The sequence below is a fragment of the Equus asinus genome, chromosome 21, assembly GCF_041296235.1.
Source record: "Equus asinus isolate D_3611 breed Donkey chromosome 21, EquAss-T2T_v2, whole genome shotgun sequence".
Taxonomy (NCBI): domain Eukaryota; kingdom Metazoa; phylum Chordata; class Mammalia; order Perissodactyla; family Equidae; genus Equus; species Equus asinus.
In genome coordinates, this window is record NC_091810.1 from 49,488,037 (window position 1) to 49,510,055 (window position 22,019).

Sequence of the window (22,019 nt, forward strand, 5' to 3'; positions counted from 1 at the left end):
TCTCCTTTAACCAAACACAGCACCCTCCTCCTGATGCTCCACACCCAGGCTGCTGCCCCAGCTCTCATCACCAGCGTCTTCACACATTTCATTCCAATAAATAAGGATGCACTTGTCCGTTATGTCCTGTCATGGGCAGTACCCAGTACCCAGAATGCCAAATCTGCTCCACCCACCTGCACTGACCTCCCTACCAGGGCCTCTGACCCTGAGGGTCCCAAGAAGGATTCAGGGACTTTCTGCTATTTGCCAGCCCAAGTGTTCTATAATTTGTCTTTCTGGCTGAGACCAATAAACCATCAACAGAAGTCATTGCGGGCTGGTCAGAAGTCATCATCGCTGCTATCAAAACCCAGATCATAAAGCGTATTCTTCCCTGGCTCCTTGCACAGAGGGGGCTCTGAACTTCCAAGGTTGAGGTCACTGAACCAGCTCATGCGGTGGTCTCCCTGGGAACTGTTAGAAAGCAGGCTGTTGTCTTGGGAAGAGTGCCTGCTGAACTGCAAGAGGTTCCCTTGTGCTGCCCTCACTGTCTTACTGGGCATGACTGTTCCTCCCAGAGCAGGGCAGACTGGCTTTGTGGGGCTCCTGGGTCTCCTCAGGTGCAGGGGCTGATCAAGCGGTTCCTGCTGCTCCACGGGAAGCCTTTGTGGGCCAGAAACTGGAGGTTGAGGATATTTAGAACTGAAAGCACAGGTTTTGCTTGGGGTTTGTTCTTGTTTCCTGGCCAGGCGCCTACCTCTTTGGACTTTCCTGGGCTGCTGCTTCTGGCCTTTGGCCACTCTTTCTACAGCTCTGCCTTTCTGTTCAGTCACCAACCGTTGTTCACAAGGGTCACACGAAAACATGCCTTTGGCTTGCAGTTCTTGGCAGGTGTTCTTAATGCTGGTTGCAAAGTTGTTTAAGTCCAGGGATATAAGCTGCGAGGCTCCTGGGGAAACCAGGTCCCTATCACCAGGAACCTTGTGGCCCTGAATGTCCAAACTGTGGTTCTCAGAGCCTGTTTTTGTAATAGCCAAATTCTTGCAGTTAGTTTGCACTGCCTTGTCCTTTACTGGCCTGTTTCTTTTGCCAGTTCCAACTGCCAGCAGCGCAGCCTCTTTTTGGAGGGTATCATTCTTTGCTCTCTCACCCCAGACACCAAACTCCCCAGGCTGCAAGGAGCCCCTATTGAGAATCCGTGCAGCAGGGAGGGCCTGAGCCTGCCACATAATTGGTTCCTCAGAGGCATATTTGTCCTGCCTGGTGAAATTGAGGCTCTGGGCCAGAGGTGGTGAGGTCTGGGAAGTGCTGTCTTTCACATGCCTGGGTACCTGAGGGACTGAGATCAATCTCTTCAGCTCTGCTAGGATGCTGGGCACATTCAGCTGGCCTAGCTTCTCACACAGCTGTTGGAAGTCCTTGTTCTGCTGGGCAACTAAAACTTCAAGGTGCTTTAGGTTGGACTTCATTTCTGAAAACTCTGCTTGTCTCTAGAGATAGGCAATGAGAAAGAAGAGAGTTACGGACAGGATGCACAATCAAACGTGAACAAACCAAAGGATGTGCCAGCAGAACCAAATCTTGTCCCTTGCTGGGCACTTTATAGGGGAAACATGGCTACACTCTGGAGCAGGGCTCCTAGGGTCCACATCATGTCAGAGAAGCATGGGGAAGGAAGCTGGTCTCTACCCTGGCCTGTTACCAAGGGGGTTGGGCTGGCCTCTGTTCTTGGCTGAAAATTTGCAGCTAAAAGTATCTTTCTGAGTCTTAGTGACACAGCCAAAAACACACTTGAGGAAAGGGGTCGGGGTCTACACTTACAGCTTCAAATCTCTTCTGCATCTCAAGGATGGCCTGCTCCATGTTGCCTTTATCCTGTGCTGTTTCCAACACCAGATCGCTCTGGGCCTGTGCAGTCTCTTGCACTAAATACAAAACAATGACCATTCACCCTATGAAGACTATAGTATGCGGGCCAGCCCGGTGGCCAGCAGTTAAGTGCGTACGTACGTTCCACTTTGGCAGCCCCAGGTTCTCTGGTTCAGATCCCAGGTGCGGACCTACACACCGCTTGTCAAGCCATGCTGTGGCAGGCGTCCCACATATAAAGTAGAGGAAGATGGGCATGGATGTTAGTTCAGGGCCCGTCTTCCTCAGCGAAAAGAGGAGGATTCGCAGCAGATATTAGCTCAGGGCTAATCTTCCTCAAAAAAAAGAAAAGTAAAATAAAATAAAATGATTATTCTTTAAAAAAAAAAAAAAAAGACTATAGTATGCCCTACCTTGGTCAGGCCACAATGATGGAGAGGGAGGAGCTGGAACCTGGCATGGGCCACCTGAGCCAGCTCTGCTAGAGCCCAGAACTCTATCCTCCCAGATCAGCCCTGATGAGGAGAGGCAGCCAGAAGAGGGTGGTTCCTCCATTGTCTCTTCTTCCTTCCCTCCCTGAGAACATCCTAGCCAGGGCAGACACAACCTCAACCCCCTGCTGGGGACCCTGAAACCTGCTGCCCAAATGATGGCACCAACCTCCTCCTTGGCCTACCTTTTTGGCTCGGTCACTAGTGGTCTTTCTAGAATGTAGATATGATCATGCCCCCTCTGAAACCTACACTGAAACTTTCAAAGTCACCCCACTGACCACTGGATGAAGTCCAAATCTTTAAATTGGCTAACAAGACCCAGGCCCACTTCCCCTTACCCACTATGCTCCTCCGTGTCTCTGAGCTCTGTTTCCTAGGCAATCTTTCTCTCACTGTTGGCCTTTGTGCGTGCCATGCATCCATTCACTTGAAGTACTCCTGCTTCATTCGCTGTCACTCTACCCATCCCCTCAACCACCACCTCAGTCCAACTAATTCTTCTTCTTCCTTCTGCTCTCAGCAGTTACCTCCTTAGAAAATATTTCCTATCTGGCTTGGGCACTCATTCTCTCCACAGGTGGCACTATGTGTGTGCTCTACCATCACTTATCACGCTCCACATATTTATCCCCCCTTTACACTTGGGGTCTGATGGGCTTGGTGACCTGAATGCTAACCACTTAGGACTGATATTGATTCTCCCCTTTTGCACGTGGAGATTTTACACACAGATACATTTATTTCATAACACATTGTGTTGTGATTATTGCCATCCTCTTGCTAAACTACAGATCATGTGAAAATGCTCTTACATTTATTCAACAAATACTTAGTGAACATCTGCTATATGTGAGGCACTGGGCCAGGTGCTCTGGATAGAATAGTGACCAAGATGGCTAAAACCCTCTTGAAATTACAATTAAATAGGGAAAACAGGCAGTTAATGAGTAATTATACAAAGAACTATTTATAGATGTAATTTATAGATGCTCTACAGGAAAAATATAGTGAGCTGAGACTATGTAACAGGCAAATCTAGTCCAGTTTCGGGGGTGAGTTAAGACCTCCCTAAGGAAGTGATATTTAGCTGAATTATCATTAACCTATGGCAGGAAGAATATTACCAACAGAAGAAAGAGCATGTTGTCCAAAGAGGAACCATGAGATTAACATGGCTGAAGCATGGGGAGAGAGGGCATGGTTGCTTGAGAGGAGGACACAGCCAGACAGAGGAGTATTTGGGCCATTTCAAGATTTGATTCACTGACACAGTTAAGCAGAGGGTTAACACGATTACATTTTCTCTTTAAAGGGAACACTCTTCCTGCAATGCAAATGATCAACTGGAGGGGAAAGACTGGACACAAAACCAGAACAGAGATCAGAAATAACCCAAATAAAAACAAAGATTTGAAATTAATGGGAAAAAGATGGATTTTTCAATCATGGCATGGGGACAAACTGATTAGCTATTTATAAGATAATTAACCTGAATTTCTACCACTATCCTGTTAAGAATATCAAAGCTCCATAATATGTTTTAGTTTAGAAACTAGCAGAAGTTCTTTTACTTCTTATTCAGGCTTATTTTCACATGCCTGCAGAAGAGGACAAAGAATAGCAATGGCCATTTCAAAACCCTTTTTCTGATTTTTTCTACTTTAGAAAATAAAACCTGAGCTCTAAAAGGGGAAAGCACAGAGAAACAATTGTAGGTTCACATACATCAGAAATAACCCACCAGATACTCTTTTTATCTTCTCACAACTACCTAAAGCTTGTTTCAAGATTCTTGACAATTTTTTTTTCATTTTAGATGGGTAAAAGACAATTTGGCAACAAGAGACTGCTTAACTCTTCACAATAAAAATGGAAGGCAAACCAGAGTAACATCTGGTGCTTGAAAGACAGGATTACAGACTCAGATTTAGTCTTACTTGAAAACTTGCCTCAACCTGATAGGCGCTTTGTTAGTTTCCTGTGTTCTAACTATTCTGTCTCTTTTTTCCCCCCTTATCAGCCAAGGGCAGGGATTTACCACGGGGTACCCAGTAAAGGTTTTTTTAAGTTCAAGTGATTTAGAGTTTCTCTTTAAAATAATACATAATTCCCTTCTTAAAAGGAGGCTTACCTTTCAGATTTCTTACATTAACATAAATTCCACATAGATTACCAATTTTAGTGTAATTAAATAAATAATAAAAGTACAAGAAGGAAACATGGGGTAAATTGTAACCTTGTAGTGAAGAAAGCCTTTCTAAGCAAGACCTAAAACCCAGAGGCCATTAAAAAAAAAAAGGGGGGCCGGCCCGGTGGCGCAGCAGTTAAGTGCACACGTTCCGGCGGACCGCGGACCGCGGTTCGCCGGGTTGCATCCCGGGTGCAGACAGGCACCACTTGGCATGCCATGCTGTGGTAGGCGTCCCACATATAAAGTAGAGGAAGATGGGCATGGATGTTAGCTCAGAGCCAGTCTTCCTTAGCGAAAAGAGGAGGATTGGCAACAGTTAGCTCAGGGCTAATCTTCCTGAAAAAAAAAAAAAAAGATGAATTGCGTGTCCTTGTTAAGTTTATTCCTGGGTAGTTTGTCTGCCATGTTGGATTTATAAAGCCATCTGTTTTTTTCCATTACATATTTTATTAATTTCTGTTACCTTACTAAATTATCTTATGATTTGTGGCACTTTTCTGGTTGATTCTCAGAATATTAAGGAAAAAGATGAGACTTGAAAAATGTCCCTAAAGTGTGGGGGGAAACCCAGATAACATATAAAGAATCAAGAAGTAGAATGGTATCTAACATCTCAACAGCCAGATTAAAAGACAATGGAACCATGCCTTAGAAATCTGAGGGCAAAGCATTTTCCACCTAGAATTCTATACCCATGTGGAGACAGAAGACATTTTTCAAACATCCAATGTATCGTGAAAGTTACTTCCCATACGCACTTTCTCAAAAAGCTATGGAAGATATGTACCACCAAACATAAGTGTAAACCAAGGTCCAGAAAACAAAGGGATCCAAGAATGGTAATTAAAAAAAAGATCCTCAGAATGATGGTGAAGAGAAGTTCTAAGATTAGGATTTAAAGAATAATCTTTGCCCAACCTGGAACTGGAAGACTGAGCTCCAGGCAGGACATCTCTAATGAGAAGATGAAACAAAGACTTCCTGTTGTGTTTGAACAAGTTAATTGGAGATATACAGCTCTATCTGAAATTTATTATCAGACGTTCTGTTAGGAGCATGGAAACAATCTTGAACAAAACTGTCTACCCACATGAATTTTGCAATCTTGAATAGGAAAAAATAAAAATAAACAAGTAAACAAACATGCACATACATAAATGAAAATTGTGAGAAATGCTATGACAGGGATTGTAATAAAAATAAGAGGGTGAGGGGCATCTACTTTAGATAAGGTCATCAGAGATGGAGACATTTAAGGTGAAACCAGAAGGATAAAAAGGAGCTGGCCCTGCAAAGGTTAAGGGGAGATTATTAAGGTAGAGGAAGAGCAAGCGCAAAAGTTCTGAGGCAAGAGAAAGCCTATTATATAGACAAGCCAGTGTGGTCTTGCAAAAAAAAAAAAAAAACCCCTAAGAAATGGTAAATTTCATGTTCTGTGTATTTAATTACAATAAAAAAGGTAAGAATTTTTTAGAAAGCAAATTTTCTCCTACTTCTCAACATAAGTTAAATTCCACTTGTCAAACAATTGGAAAAAGGCTGTTTAGTTATGTTTCAAATACTGGATTCCTTTCCTAAACTCAGTCAAATATTTTCCCAGACATCCATGTAGATATTTGTAGTAAAAAGCAAATGTAATTAAACAGCAATGTTTCTTAGCAACAGTGAACATTACCAACTGCAAAAGTAGAGAATGAGGCACGCAAGCAAAGTGTTCAATTCTAGATTGAGTGCTCAGAAAGTATTTGTCTGTGGTCCTATGTATTCTTTTCCTGTCCCCTGGGAAACATATATTCGGAGTCTTCTCCTTTACGAGAGCTTTTGTATCAAGCTCATTACTTCCAAAGTCTATCCTTTTTTTTCATTTAAAAAATTTCATTTATGAAGATAACTCAAAATCATAACAGCATAAAGAAGCATACAATGAAAAAGGATCGAATTTCTCCCATGCAGACCTTGGCTCCACTTCCTGAATTTAACATTACAAGTAGTTTCTGGAATTTTGCATTAATATATGTACATATCCATGTATAGATGATAGATCTTATATATGTGGGGGGGGGGCGTGTGTGTGTCTGTGTGTTCTCTAGAAGGGGACTCATTTCATTTCTGCTTTGGCTATAAACATCAGATATTTTTAGCTTTTTTGTAAAAAAGCCACTTAAAATCCATTTCCATATTCTAGACAATATCTCTATTTTCTTGTGAAGACGATTTTTTTATTCATTTCTATTTTAGCGATTTGACAGAGCTCCATTGAGATGAGATCAAATTCTGATGCTTTTCCACTGATGGCCAGTGATTTTCCTTTTATTCTGTAGTTTTGCTCTCCTTGCCGTGCTGATGAGAGCCTGAGGAAAGGTCTAGGAGCCTCCACGTACAAGAGGAGATCCCTCAGTCCCCCTTTTTCTTTGGGACATCCTTCCCAATTTTCACTGACTAGTCACACTCCTCCACAAGACGTATCCTGAAGCAAACTATGTGCAAAACTATGTGCACATGAGCAGCACCTTGCTGTTTTCATTTAACAATGAAGAGATATTTTCATTTCAACAAGATGGACCTCCTTCTTAACTCTATGTGCTTGGAAAGGCATTTCTCACTCTAAAATTATAAAAATGTTGTCCATGTTTTCCTATAGTTCTTTTTATGATTTAATCACCATACTCAATATATTGATTCATATGGAATTTATTTTGATGCATATTTTCCAAAAGAGACATTTTCTGATTTGTGTGTGTGTGTGTGAGGAAGACAGTCCCTGAGCTAACATCTGTGGCAATCTTCCTATATTTTGTATGTGGAACACTGCCACAGTATGGCTTGATGAGTAGTGTGTAGTCCACACCCAGGATCCGAACCCGTGAACCCCGGGCTGCTGAAGCAGAAAGCACAAACTTAACTACTATGCCACCGGGCCGGCCCCTACATTTTCTGATTTTAATAGCAGCCTCTCCTTTTTATTTTCTTAATGATCACATTTTTCAATAGAACCGATACCTATTAGGTGAAAGTACTGCTCTCTACCAATTAGCCCACCTAAACCCAAGTTACAGAAGGATGTGGATGGCCTTGGTAATTTATTCTATTAGTCTGGTCACTGGTGTCCTCAGCTGAAAAACAAGAGTTAGATTAGATGACTTTGAGTGATCTTTCTGTTTGTACAGGGAGACTGCAACTGGAGAAAGATTTCATGACCTCATTCTCTGAAGGCACTAATTACATAACACAAGAAAGCACTTTCATACAGTATCTTCCCCTTCTCCTTACAAGCATAGTGAGTACCTGCTGAAAGCCTGCAGAATGCACTGACTGGCAAGTTCAGTACTGTAGGATAGCTGGACTGGGCCTGGCCATATGATAGAGGATTTGTCTAGTTCCTCTTTCAGTGACTAACTTCCTGCTGCTCATCACTACCTACCATGAAAGGGAATGATTCTGGAAAGGCAACTTGTGCTCACTTTCAAGAATGACCTGATTTTCTTTTTCTTTTTTTCTTTAAAGATTGGCACCTGAGCTAACAACTGTTGCCAAGCTGCTGCTTTTTTTTTTTCTCTGCTTTTTCTCCCCAAATCCCCCCAGTACATAGTTGTATATTGTAGTTGTGGGTCCTTCTAGTTGTGGCATGTGGGACGCTGCCTCAGCATGGCCTAACGAGTGGTGCCATGTCCGCACCCAGGATCCGAACCAGCAAAATCCTGGGCCACCGAAGCAGGGCGTGGGAACTTAACCACCTGGCCACGGGGCCAGCCCCTGACCTGGTGTTCTAATTGATATGATGCCACAGTGTTTGTTACTGTTTGCCCTGTCAATGTGGCTCCCTCTCCTGAGTCTTACCCTCTGAAAATTAAGGAACCATCAGGGGTGAAGGATCAGGATCCCTATACCTACCATAAAACAGACTTAGTTCTAGTCCTCTCCAGGCCTCAATCTTGTGTTGGGGCCTTGGGCACTTCCATTCCCTACTCTGGGCCTTAAATGTCACACCTTTGCTGCAATCCTCCTTTTTGTACTTCACCTAGTTTTAAATGTAGGAAGGAAAAAGAGCGCTTTCCTTGGGCACTTATAAATGAGTTATTCTATCATGTTGTGCAAAGGAAGCATCCCTGATTTGCTTCTGCTCTTTGTCTTTCTACTTGTTTTGAGGGTAACAGTCCTAGGCTTCCAGAACCGGTTTCCAAACAGATGAACAGTTGTCCTCTGTGTGGGATACCCAGGTTGGAAGCCAGTAGACAGTACAGTGCTTCTTTGCAGACAGATGGGGATTAATTTCTAAGCCACACAGAGACATGAACTTTTGTAAATCATGAGCAATCCATCCCATGACATTTGAATAAGTTTACTTCAATTTGTTTAAAATAAAAAATAAACACACAGACAAATGCAAACAAGTAAAGATGCAGTCAACTTCTTGCTGTTTAGCTGAGAAGCTGTTGGCTCTAGAAGGATGTCCACCTAAGGAGATCTTTGTATTGGCTCTCTTCTGTTTAGTAAGAGCCAGAACCATGGTTTCATCTAAATGTAAATCACTAATCGGCAGAGGAGGGGACTTTACAAACCACAAACTGTAATTGAAATGAGAAAGATGCTATGAATCACTACAAAACAGCTCTCATTGAAACCAAGGCAGCAAGAAGAATAGTAGGTGACTAGAGTATTTCTAACTCCTAAGGGAGTAGTGTCTTTATTTTTAAGTCCTAAGGGAGCAGTGTGTTTATAGACAGTACAGCCAGCAATTCCTCTGGGACTCAAGGATGCTACTGATTCACTTCAGGCAGTGAGATGAGAAATCTGGCCGAGCTACCTGCCCTGAAGCAGTGGGGTTACTGGGTGGAGGATTAGCGCTTCACAAAAGGCATCCAGGGACCGGGGGCATTCCCACACAGAAGTGGATCCCACCACCCAGTTCAGCATGCTCCATATCTCTTCAAGGCTAGCCTTATGTACCCATCTTCTCATCTGAAATGCTGTATGGAACCTCACCACTGGCAGAAACCTGACTAGGGTCAGAAAGTTCACGGTCACTGCTCGCCAGTGCCCTCTTCTGATAACCTCAAACACAAGACACTCACATGTCTTGGCCACAGTCTCCAAAGAATCCAAAATGGACTGGCTTCTTGAACTGAGATGTTCCTCAGACTTTTCCACAGATGTCTGCAACTAAGAAACCCAAAATTAAGAAAGAATGCACGGACTGTTGCCTTATTTTACTAACTTGGAGAACTGTCATTTAATAATAAAAAAGAGTAGTTAAAATATTGCTATACCACATGAACTAAAGTCAATACAATGTAATTATTAAACTTCTTAATATGTTGTTCTTAAAATCTAGCACAATGTTCTAACTCCTTGATATGTAGCTATACTTACCCTGTAAATGCTTTCTCTGGTATGGGAAATGAAGTTGTACAGAGCTTCACTAGAATAGGAGAGAAAAAAGAAAATAAATCTTTGTGAAATATTGAAAGAATATGTAATAGAATTGATTCCATGAACATGGCACACCTCCACCTAGTGTAGCATCAAAACAGTCCTTGATCAGAGTTGGAGACTTAACTCTGAGAAACGTTCACTAAGGTTGGTGAAAAAAAAGAACATAGACTTTTCATGACTATTTCCAAGGCAAACCACTTTTTTCTTTAAGTTCATTCTCTCTATATTTTAAATGAGGTTAAATTTTAGCAACTCAGTGGTTGCTATAGTAGAACAGACCAGCTTTCATTTTATGGCAACATTGGCTTCAGAAGATAGTGACTTCCTTCTGGTAGTGCAAAATTCCTGGACACATCTTAGTCTAATGACTATTATTTTGATTATAAGAATGAGGTAGTATAGAGACAATTCTGGAAGCAATATTAATTTCTAATGAAAAATAAACTATCGGGGCTGGCTCAGTGGCCAAGTGGATAGGTTTGTGCGCATCGCTTCAGCGGCCCAGGGGTTCACAGAGTTGGATCCTGGGGGCAGACATGGCACCACTCATCAGGCCATGCTGAGGCGGCATCCCACATGCCACAACTAGAAGGACCCACAACTAAAAATATACAACAATGTACAGGGGGGCTTTGGGGAGAAAAAGGAAAAATAAAATCTTAAAAAAAAAAAAAGAAAAAGAAACTATCATAATTGTTCCTCAAATAAATATCTCACTTTTGAAAAGATTCAGACATGGATTGTCATTAAAAATTTTTACAGGGGCCGGCCTGGTGGCGCAGCGGTTAAGTGAGCACGTTCCACTTCGGCAGCCTGGGGTTTGCTGGTTCAGATCCCAGGTTGCAGACATGGCACCGCTTGGCAAGCCATGCTGTGGTAGGCATCCCACATATAAAGTGGAGGAAGATGGGCACAGATGTTAGCTCTGGGCCAGTCTTCCTCAGCAAAAAGAGGAGGATTGGCAGCAGATGTTAGCCCAGGGCTAATCTTCCTCAAAAAAAAAATTTTACAGATTTTCTTTCTTTAATCTATACAGTACAAATGCAAATATCAATTTTTGAACTTCAATAGGACAACTCTTCATCCCAAGTCTTTCAGATGCTCCACCAGACTTACTTTAAAAGGAGAATTCAATAGAACCATTTGGGAACCTACAAACCATATGCTTTTCATGAAAGAGATTGGGACCTTTCCTGAAAACAAAAATAGGAAAAATGAAAAAAAGTTAATGAATTCAGGATGTTAAGAACAGAATGCTATTAAATTATAAAAGCAGAGAATAAGAAAGGGTACCTAGAAATTAAAAATAGCAGATTAAGCAATTAAGTAGAATGGTTAGAAGATACAGTTAAGTGGGGGCGACTCCGTGGCCGAGTGGTTAAGTTCGCACACTCTGCTTCGGTGGCCCAGGGTTTCCCTGGTTCAGATCCTGGGCGTGGACATGGCACTGCTCATCAGGCCATGCTGAGGCAGTGTCCCACGTGCCACAACTAGAAGGACCCACAACTAAAATATAAACTCTGTACTGGGGGGATTTGGGGAGAAAAAGCAAAAAACCCAAAAGATTGGCAACAGTTGTTAGTTCAGATGCCAAACTTTAAAAAAAAAAAAAAAACAGAAGATACAGTTAAGGAAATATGACAAAAAATAGAACAAAAGATAATAGATGGAAAATAGATAAATAGTAAAAAAAAAAGTATATATATAGAGGATCAATGCAGGAGATCCAACACATACTCAAAACTGGAGATCCAGAAAGGAGGAAGAGTGAAAATAGAGAAGAGATTTTTAAAGATACAAGAAAAGAAAAATTCCCAGAACTGAAAGACATAAGTTTATAGGTTAAAAGCAAATAGCCAACGCCCAGGAATTAATGACATGCCACATCAACACACACTACAGTAAAATTTCTAAACTCTATAGATAATGAGAAGATCCTAAAAACTTCCACAAAGAAAAAAGCAAGTGAAACACACAGGATCAGGAATCAGAATGACACCAGACCTCTTAAATGCAACATAGAAAGCAATAAGGCAATGGCACAATGCTTTAGAAATTTTGAGGAAAAATAATTTCCAATCTAGAATTCTACATCCAGCCTAATTTGCAATCAAGTGTAAGGAGAAAATAAAGAGTTTCAGGGGCAGGTCCGGTGGCACAGTCATAACGTTGGAGCACTCAGCTTTGGTGGCCCAGAGTTCCCTGGTTCGCATCCCGGGTGCTGACATATGCACCGCTTATCAAACCATTCTGTGGCAGGCGTCCCACGTATAAAGTAGAGGCAGATGGGCATGGATGTTAGCTCAGGGCCAATCTTCCTCAGCAAAAAGAGGATTGGTGGTGGATGTTATCTCAGGGCTAATTTTCCTCAAAAAAACCCAAAACAAACCAACCAACAAAAGAATTTCAGATACACAAAGTTTGAAAAAATTGTTTAGATGCCATGCATCTATTGTTTGGAAGTTTCTGGAATATATGCTCCACCAAATCCAAGGAGTAAGCCAAGAAAGAAGAGGACACAGGATCTAAGTAACAGAGGATCCAACACAGGAGAGAGGAGGTAGGAAAGCCCAGGACAACAGTAAAGGGAGGATTCAGGATGACAGCTGTACCAAGTTCAGATTGGAATTAGGAAGGATGCCTCTGAGAAGAAAATGACACTGAAAGAATTTCTGATGTGTTTCAACCTGTAACAAGGAACTTTTTCAGTTTTCTGCAGGATTTGGGAATGGACTGTGATTCCTACATAGAAAACTAAGCAAAAAAGAAAACAAAGCAATTTTTAACCTTAGGAAAATGTAATTAGTATACACAATTTTTCTAGGCTATTTATAATGGTTACAAAGTGACAAGGATGTAAAGATTGAAAGCTGATTTAACTAAAAATGTTCACAAAGCTATATTGGGATGATGGAAGATGAGAAGTTTATGATGTTTGGCTTAGGGAGGAGGTAGAGAAGTAAACTCTTACTATAGGGTAGAAAGTCATTCTCTGAAAAAATTAAGAAACGACAATATAAGCCATTTAACATATGCCATAAGGTAGATGGAAGTAAGTGCCAGCATAGCTAAAAGGGTTGCAAGTTAGCTGCAAAAAGGAAAAAGGAATCAAGACAGGCCTGCTGTTTTTCACTGTAATCCTAATTGTATTTTTAAAACACTATGTACACGTAACAACTTGATTGAAAAAAATACATGAAATTTAAAAAGACAATTTTAAAGATGTCTAAAGTCTAATAATACTACCAAAGTACTGCTCACAAAAGCCTCTACTACATTACACACCACCAGTTAGGAATGATTCTTTATTCTCATAACCTCATTCCCTTATTAGCATATTTGGGCACCAATATTCTCAACATTAAATTATATTATACAAATTGAATACCTTTTGTATATAATGTTATATTAAACTTGTTATATATAACTGATAGCTCCCGTTATGTTAACTATTTATTAATCCTCAATTCCACCTTGTCTGAATTGAAACGTCAAATTCTGACTTACCCAAAAGCCTTAAAAGATGTTTAATAGACAGAGTAAAAACATTAAACGCTTGATAATTGAAACTTTTATAAAAAGCTACATTTGGATGCCATTTTTATTATTCCTTACCAAAATAAAACAAAATAAGATGCTTAAAAATAGGGACTTCTCGAGGCAGCCCAGTAGTGCAGTGGTTAAGTGCACATGTTCCACTTGGGTGGCCCAGGGTTCGCCGGTATGGATTCCGGGTATGGACCTATGCACAGCTTGTCAAGCCATGCTGTGGTAGGCGTTCCACATAAAATACAGGAAGATGGGCATGGATGTTAGCTCAGGGCCAGTCTTCCTCAGCAAAAAGAGGAGGATTGGTGGCAGATGTTAGCTCAGGGCTAATCTTCCTCAAAAGAAAAAAAAGGGATTTCTCATCCACCCAGACATTATGTACAAGTCCACAGAGTCAATTATGCCCTAATCTCTTCTCTAGAAAAAGTCAGTTGGGAAATTCTGTTCATCTGTATTAAAAAATATATATATATTTTTAAGAAAAGAATTTCTGGGGCTGGCCCTGTGGCCGAGTGATTAAGTTCTCGCGCTCCGCTGCAGGCGGCCCAGTGTTTCATTGGTTCGAATCCTGGGCGCGGACATGGCACTGCTCATCAAACCACGCTGAGGCAGCGTCCCACATGCCACAACTAGAAGGACCCACAACGAAGAATATACAACTATGTACTGGGGGGCTTTGGGGAGAAAAAGGAAAAAAATAAAATCTTAAAAAAAAAAGAAAAAGAAAAGAAGTTCTGTATTGCCCTGTGTTGATGAATTATTTTGCTTTGAAAATCCATTTATTTATTCAACAGCTATTTATTGAGCCCACTTTTGTGACAAGTCCTTGATTACAAGCTTTGGCAATATGGAGTGAAAAAATTCAAATCCCTACCAGTAGGAAGCTTACATTCTAGCTGGCGTGGGGTCTTTTAAATTTAAAAAAATTATTTTCTTTATCCATTCATCCGCTGATGGACATTTAGTTTACTTCCATGTCTTGGCTATTGTAAACAATGCTGCAGTAAACAATGAGAGTGCAGATATCTCTTCGAGATCCAGATTTCAATTCCTTTGGATATGTATTTAGAAGTGGGATTCTTGGATCATATGGTACTTCTATTTTTAATTTTTTGTGGAACCTCCATATACTTTCCATAGTGGCTGCACCGATTTACATCCCCGCAAAACAGTGCCCAAGTTCCCTTTTCTCCACATCCTTGCTAACACTTGTTATCCTGACAGGTATGAAGTTATATCTCATTGTAGCTTTGATTTGCACTTCCCTGATGATTAGTAATGTTGAGTACTTTTCATAAAGCTGTTGGCCATTTGTATGTCTTCTTTGGAGAAATGTCTATTCAGTTCCCTTGCCCATCTTTTAATCAGGCTATTTGGTTTTTTTGCTATTGAGCTGTAGGAGATCCTTTTATATTTTAGATATTAACCCTTTATCAGATATAGGGTTTGTAAGTGTTTTCTTCTATTCCATAGGTTGCCTTTTCATTTTGTTGATTGTTTCCTTTGCTCTGCAGAAACTTTTTACTTTGATGTAATCCCACTTGTCTATTTTTGCTTTTATTGTCTGTGCTTTTGGTGTCATATCCAAGAAATCATTGCCAAGGCCCATGTCAAGAAGCTTTTTCCCATGCTTTCTTCTAGGAGTTCTATAGTTTCAAATCTTACGTTTAAGTCTTTAATCCACTTTGAGTTGATTTTTGTGTATGGTATAAGATAAGGATCCTTTTTCATTTTTTCTTTGCATATGGATTCAGTTTTCCCAACACCATTTGTTGAAAAGATTATTCTTTCCCCATTGTGTATTCTTGGCACTCTCTTGTACTGTATTAAATATTTAAAACATAATCCCCAGAAAGATGCATATAATAGAGTACAATGCAACCATTAGAAACGATTTTGTGCATGAAATAGAAACACAACCATTAAATATTATTAAATTCAAAAAGCAGATTGCAATATAGTCCATAGGAAACAATCCCATTTTTATTTTTAAAAATACACAAAAATAGAGCAGTTATATAAAACAGTGTTAGCGGTAGTTCACAGAGTAAGCTGATTCAGAGGCAGACAAGAATCTGACAGACCCAAGATCTCTGCCCAAAATTCCCACTCAGTTTAGATGTGTTCCCTTGGATGGAGTCCTTCTTGACACCCCCAGTCAGAGCTGGGAGTCGTCCTCAGAGCTCCCAAGGCATTTGGATGCAATCTCTACTACAGCATTTACAACTTTGTACTTAGAGTGGAAAGTCTAGAGTCTTTATTTTAGGCTGTTCTGCATTTGATCCTCTTTTCTGTTTGAGGAGTTCCTTAGGTTAGGGATTTGGGGGAAAAGCAGAGTTTATTTCCTCCTCTAGAGGCCGAGAGTGCCAGGGGCTTGCTTTCTTAGCCTCTCCTGAACCCTAGGCTTTCCCCTCACACATGCCTTGCCAGACTGGGAGTCAAGAGAAAAAGACTGTGAGCTCTCTCTCTGGTGGCTGTGGCTAGAGTAGTAGGAAGATGGAGTTCCAGGGGACTGGGAAAAGTGTTCAGGACTACACTGGCTAAGGGGGTAGTAGACAGCAGAATCTGCACTGGACTAATTTTGAGATTTGGCTTGGGGAGTTGTCCATGGCACGTAGCCCTTGGCAATTGGCAGATTGTAGCAGAAACTTAAAGTGGCCTCATTTTCTTCCTTGGAAATCAGAATCCTAATTTTTCTTTCCCCCTGGATGTACTGCCACCCAGATAGATGATATTCCTAGATTCCCTTGCTAGGTGTGGTCATGTGAGTAAATTTTAGCCAGTGTGAAATGTAAGCAGAAGTGTTGCATGCAACTTCCAAGAAAAGTCCTAAAGAGACGGGAAGATACTGTTCTTTCTTCCTTCATTGATCAGCTGTCTGGAACTCAGATGTAACAGCTGGAACTCCAGCAGCCACCAAACACTGTGAGGACAGGGGTGTGGTCACACTTCAGGGATGGCAGACCAGAGCATCGGAAGGAGCCAGATTCTTGAGGACCATGGAGCCACCATTCCAGCCCTGGACCACACACTTCAGAATGATTTTTGCATCAAGAAAAACAAACATCTGGGGCCGGGCTGGTGGCAAAGTGATTGGGTTTGCACACTCCACTTTGGCAGCCCAAGATTCACAGGTTTTGATCACAGGCACGGACCTACACACTGCTCATCAAGCCATGCTGTTGCAGTGTCCCACATACAAAATAGAGGAAGACTGGTATAGATGTTAGCTCAGGATGTTGAGCAACTTTTCATGTATTTATTTGCTATCTATATGTTTTCTTTGATGAAGTATCTATTAAAATATTTTCCCATTTTTTATTGAGTTGCTTGTTTTTTACTTTTGAGTTTTAAAAGTTCTTTATATATTCTGGATATGAGTCCTTTGTTGAAAATGTAGCTTACAAATATTTTTTCCCAGTCTGAAGCTTGTGTTTTCATTCTCGTATCAGTGTCTGTTGCAGAGCAAACATCTTCCTCTGTGTTACTAGGAAGCTGGTCGTTAAGTAGGAGAGAATGAAGTATAGATGGAGAGAGAAGCACAAGAAAGAGATAGTTTCTGATTTCTTTTCATTCTCTGTCCTTCCCAGATTGGTTAAGAGAGTTAATATATCCTCCTTTTCATCAAAGCTAGTTTAGGGTGGGTTTCTATTTGCTACCAAAAGAGTCATAACAAATACAATCTGAATGATTAAGGATTCTTTTTGAGATTTCTTAACCTCACATGCTACTTCTATAAGTTTGGGAAAATACACACTTTCAAAACTATTGTGTAAATCAATGTTTTACGGGTTTGTGGCATCTCTTATGTTTAAATTCTGTACCATGCCTTATCAATTTCCTGCTTCCAAATTTACAGTAGTATTCTTTCTTTCCCTCACTTTAAAATTTCTCACTCCTTCTCATCACATTTCTGACAAGCACTTATTGACAGAAAACAGGAATCTAAAGTCTTGTGTTTCATTTTTGCCAGAATTTATAAAATTATGATTTCCTGGGGCTGGCCCCGTGGCCGAGTGGTTAAGTTCGCGCGCTCCGCTGCAGGCAGCCCAGTGTTTCGTCAGTTCGAATCCTGGGCGCAGACACGGCACTGCTCGTCAGACCACGCTGAGGCAGCGTCCCACATGCCACAACTAGAAGAACCCACAACGAAGAATACACAACTATGTACCGGGGGGCTTTGGGGAGAAAAAGGAAAAAATAAAATCTTTAAAAAAAAAAAAAATTATGATTTCCTGACTATCATATAAGTCAATATCTTAAGTTTGAGTTTTTTTTAACTGGAGATAGAGTCTTCATAGTCCTCACAATTTGTTCTCTCTATATAAATACAACATATTTCTTGCCATGTTGTAAACAATTAACAGAAACTCATTTCACTACCAAAAAGAGAAGGAAATGAAATAGAAAAAGGGAAGGAAGGAAGGGAGAAAGGAAGAAAAGGGACTTAATGTTTCAAAAAAAATTTTTTTTAGCTGCAGAAATGTTGATCAAACAAAATACAATCCAAACTCCCAGAGAACAAAAAAATTAAGACTGATCTAAAGCACAAGAGGATGAGGGCAATCTGTTCATCTGTAGTACCCTACCATAGCTATGCTGATCAAGCCATGCTGTGGCAGCATCCCACATACAAAACAGAAGGAGCTTAGTACAGATGTTAGCTCAGCATCAATCTTCCTCACACACAAAAAAAGGAGAGAATTCATGTGCTATATTCCTGATCCTAAAACAAATAATGTTACCTAATTTCCTAATTCTGATGATCTGAAAAGAAAACAAATTAAATTAAAGGGCAGAATTTTAGGCAGAATAAACATAACACTACTTGAATATTGCATTTCTCTAAGTCCTTCAGCTTACTTTTCAGAGGAGCCAAAACTGTGGCAGCCATATTCAAATCTGCCACAAGTCACATTGACAAGAAAGCAAATAAAGAGTAGTTATTAGATGAGCTGTAAAGTCAAATGCTAAAATTGAATTGACTATTGACATTCCATTTTCTGTTTCCCTCAGAAAAGATGAGCTGTGTCATCCTCTCGAAAGGTTTGCATACCTGTCACATCTGTCTTTTGCCCTTTTCTTTTTCTCCTCAAACTGTTCCAAGAGGCCTTTCGATTTTCCAACTGACAAAGGAAGAGAAAATAAGCCTCCATCTTTTTTATCTCCTCCAAATAGTTGAGGTTTTGTCTGGTACTTTGTGAAAACACTAGGTTCACTCTGTCAAGTGAAAAAAAATTACAGCATTTCATACATAAAAATATTTATAGCATTCACTATTTTCTATACAATGCAGAATCACATTTAAGTGCAAATTATACTAAAAAACAACATAGCATGTAGTATTTCCTTTTTATTTCATATACACCAGAAAGCTATACTAAATAAAGCAATTCTTTTTATTAATATAGTTTCTGCCTTACCAGCACAGGGGTATTTAAAATGTCAGCTAAAATGGTTTAAAATCAATTGCATAAATTTAGAGGCAACAAAACAGAGAATTATTTATGTTATCTCTGAGATGATGTGTTAAAGTTTTCATATTAACAAGTTTAACTCAAATTGCTGTTGCTCAGCTGCTGGTAAACTAGAAGTGTTCATAAGTTTGACATGAACTGGACAGTGGGCATGCTGGCACATAGTAAGCCATTTCCTGCATCCTGAGGCAAAACTTACTCTGAAACATTCAGGGAGTAAATTTAATCCTTCATATCACTGGGTACCAATTATTGTACTGAAATGCTTATCTTAGAGCACAGTCTAATAACTTAAAACACTGACCTAACCTTAATCATTAAGTCTCTATTTGATGTAAGTTTGTATATAAATTTAAATTTAGTTCCAGACCAAAATAAGTAAATATATAAAAGTATTTCTGACTCACAAAAGAAGACAGGCTGGCCTCAAAAAATCAAGAGACTCTGAGACTCTGTTCCTCATTCTGGCCCTTATTCGTTAACTTAGGCCTCAGAATACTCATCTCCTTCTTCAAGGAGATAATGTAGCATAGTAAACTAAAATCCACAAAGCACTTGAAGTTTCTTAGAAAAGAAAGTCCATCTAAAATAAAATTTATATTACTTTATTTCTATTTTTCTAAAGTTCTTTTTTTCTTATGAAATTTTCAGACACAACAGTATGACTAGTCTTAGAAAATATCATGCAATATTTGGCTCTCCCTAGTAGTGGTCAATGTACTGGCACTATTCTATATAGCTTTAGTAATAGAAGAAACTGCAAATATAAATATTTTTTCCATTTCAGACTACTACATCAAATGAGTCACAAATCAGTTTAGGAGAGTACAAATCCATTTAGGAGACTAATCTGTAGAGATGTACGATTCCAAAATATAATCCAACAGAATGATTCTTCTTTAAAGCTTATCTTCATAATGACTGTGAAATGTGTGCAGAGAAATTCTGGAAATCAGACTCACCTCCAGAGAATTCTGTTGTGACTGTTTGGGACGTCTCAAGTGGGCACCAAAGTCCAAGGGTGCTGACAGGGTCTCTGAACTTTCTGGACAGAACTGGGATCCAAAGAGGAACTGGGAATCACTGAGACTGGAGTGATCAGTCTGGTTACTATTCCAGTTAGATGACTTAGTATTCCTGAAATTAAGCAAGAAAATAAAAATGTATCAAGCGAACAAACATCCTGAAAAAATGAAATTATAATTTACAACTATTCATTTCAGAATATTCCGGGCAGAGTGCTAGCTTGTTCTGACCTCCTGGTCCCCTGCATACTGCCACTATTACCTATAAAGAAACACAAGAAAATTTTGAATGCCAGACATTTTGATTACAACAACCTGGAAACAATCAGATGGAAATTCAAACATTAAGGACCAACACCATTATTCCTTGTACAACAGCACTGTGGGCTATACCACCGTTTTGGAGATGAAAGTTCATTAAATCTTTAGGGATTAAGAGAACTATCTTTTCACAAGTCGAATCTGTTCATCACCAAGAGAAGGAATAGGATAAAAAAATATATAGTATTTGCATATAACTGATGCAGTAATCAGAAGCAATAAGTTGGATTTACATATAACCAAGTGAATAAGTCTCAAAAATGTAATTTTGAGTGCAGGAAAAAAGTAAAAATTGAATGAGCTCTATCACACATCATTTATGTAAACTTTTAAACCTATATCATACACACCAAACAAGTATGTAACAGTGTATAGAAGGTGAATTGGAAGAACACACGTTAACTCTCCTAGAGTGTGCCTACAAGGAAGGAAGGGAGCAAGACTGGAGGGAGAGAAGGAGCCATAATACAACAAACACAAGATAGACCTAGTTATGGACTGAATGTCCTCCCAAAATTCATATGTTAAAGCCCTAATCTCTAATGTGATGGTATTTGGAAATGGGTCCTTCGAGAGGTAATTAGGGTTAGATGAAGTCATGAGGGTGGGGCCCTCCTGATGGGATTAGTATCCTTATACGAACAGATACCAGAGATTTCACCCTCCTTTTCTCTTTCTCTTTCCATCATGTGAGGACACAGTGAGAAGGCAGTTGTCTGGAAACCAGAAAGGGAGCCCTCACCAGAAACCGATCACGCTGGCATATGGTTCTAGGACTTCCAATCTCCAGAACTGTGAGAAAATAAACTTCTGTTGTTTAAGCCATCTAGGTTATGGTACTTTGTTATGGCAGCTCAAGCAGACTCATATAGCCCTCATCCAGACTAAAGAATATAATCAACTCAGATTTGGGCACAGAAGGATCCATTAAAAATTGTTTTTGAAACAAGGGAACAAGATTTTGTTCCCTTTTACAGTTTTAGTGTCTTATCTTTGTTTGCTTTTAAAACTTCCCACTTCGGACTTCAACTTGCTTCCCATGGATATCTGTGCCAGTCTTTAAGCCTCACATATGAAGAGGATAGTGTTGTTGATACTGACAGAATCACACTTGAACAGTGTACTAAGCCTACTACAGAGACAGCACATAAGTGGGCAGACAAGTAAAACACAGTCTTCAAGTTTTTACTTGAAAGAAATGTCAGTAACAATTTGTGTTACTTAATGTTGTTGTGTAACCTGAGAAAACATGCTTTTCATTAAAACACACACACACAAATCATTCTTTTTCCAAATACTAAATTTAAATTTAATTAGATAGCATATAACCACATATTCTAAGCCAAAGGAACCATCATATATTAATGTAAGACAAGAAGAAACTCTAATAGTTCAGCACAGGGAAGAACAATTATTTTGACCATTTTCTAAGATTAGCTAAGGTAATGTGCAATACGGGTTGCACAATCACTGCTCAAAATTACTAAATAGTTCTCTGTGACTCCCCTCTTAGGTCAAAGAGAATAATTAGCTGAGCTTGGGAAAAAAAATAACAGCTCTGTGAGCCTACAGAAATCATGTATGATTTACGTCTTAAAGGTATGATCTGGAATTAAACAAAGATAGATTTTCCCTACTCCGTATCAACTGTAAGCATGTTTTTTCTTTTCGAGAAATA

General features: G+C 39.8%; 1 protein-coding gene across 1 annotated transcript; it reads right to left on the reverse strand.

Annotated features, from left to right (window-relative positions):
* Positions 1-208: 208 nt before the first annotated feature.
* On the reverse strand, positions 209-20,268 carry IHO1 (interactor of HORMAD1 1). Its single transcript, XM_070492558.1, has 7 exons — positions 20,252-20,268; positions 19,958-20,132; positions 18,575-18,738; positions 9,907-9,955; positions 9,609-9,696; positions 1,804-1,907; positions 209-1,472 (listed from the first exon to the last, which is right to left on the reverse strand). Exons 1-7 carry the CDS (start codon positions 20,266-20,268, stop codon positions 324-326), a joined length of 1,746 nt encoding a protein of 581 aa, XP_070348659.1. The 3' UTR covers positions 209-323.
* Positions 20,269-22,019: the final 1,751 nt, after the last annotated feature.

What these genes read in the sequence shown, in the direction of transcription:
- IHO1 (XM_070492558.1), bottom strand. An exon ending in CACAACAGAATTCTCTGGAG is followed by an intron (nt 18,739 to 19,957) that starts GTGAGTCTGATT and finishes TTCACTTGACAG; the next exon opens with AGTGAACCTAGTGTTTTCAC. An exon ending in TGCAGAAGAGATTTGAAGCT is followed by an intron (nt 1,473 to 1,803) that starts GTAAGTGTAGAC and finishes GCCTATCTCTAG; the next exon opens with AGACAAGCAGAGTTTTCAGA.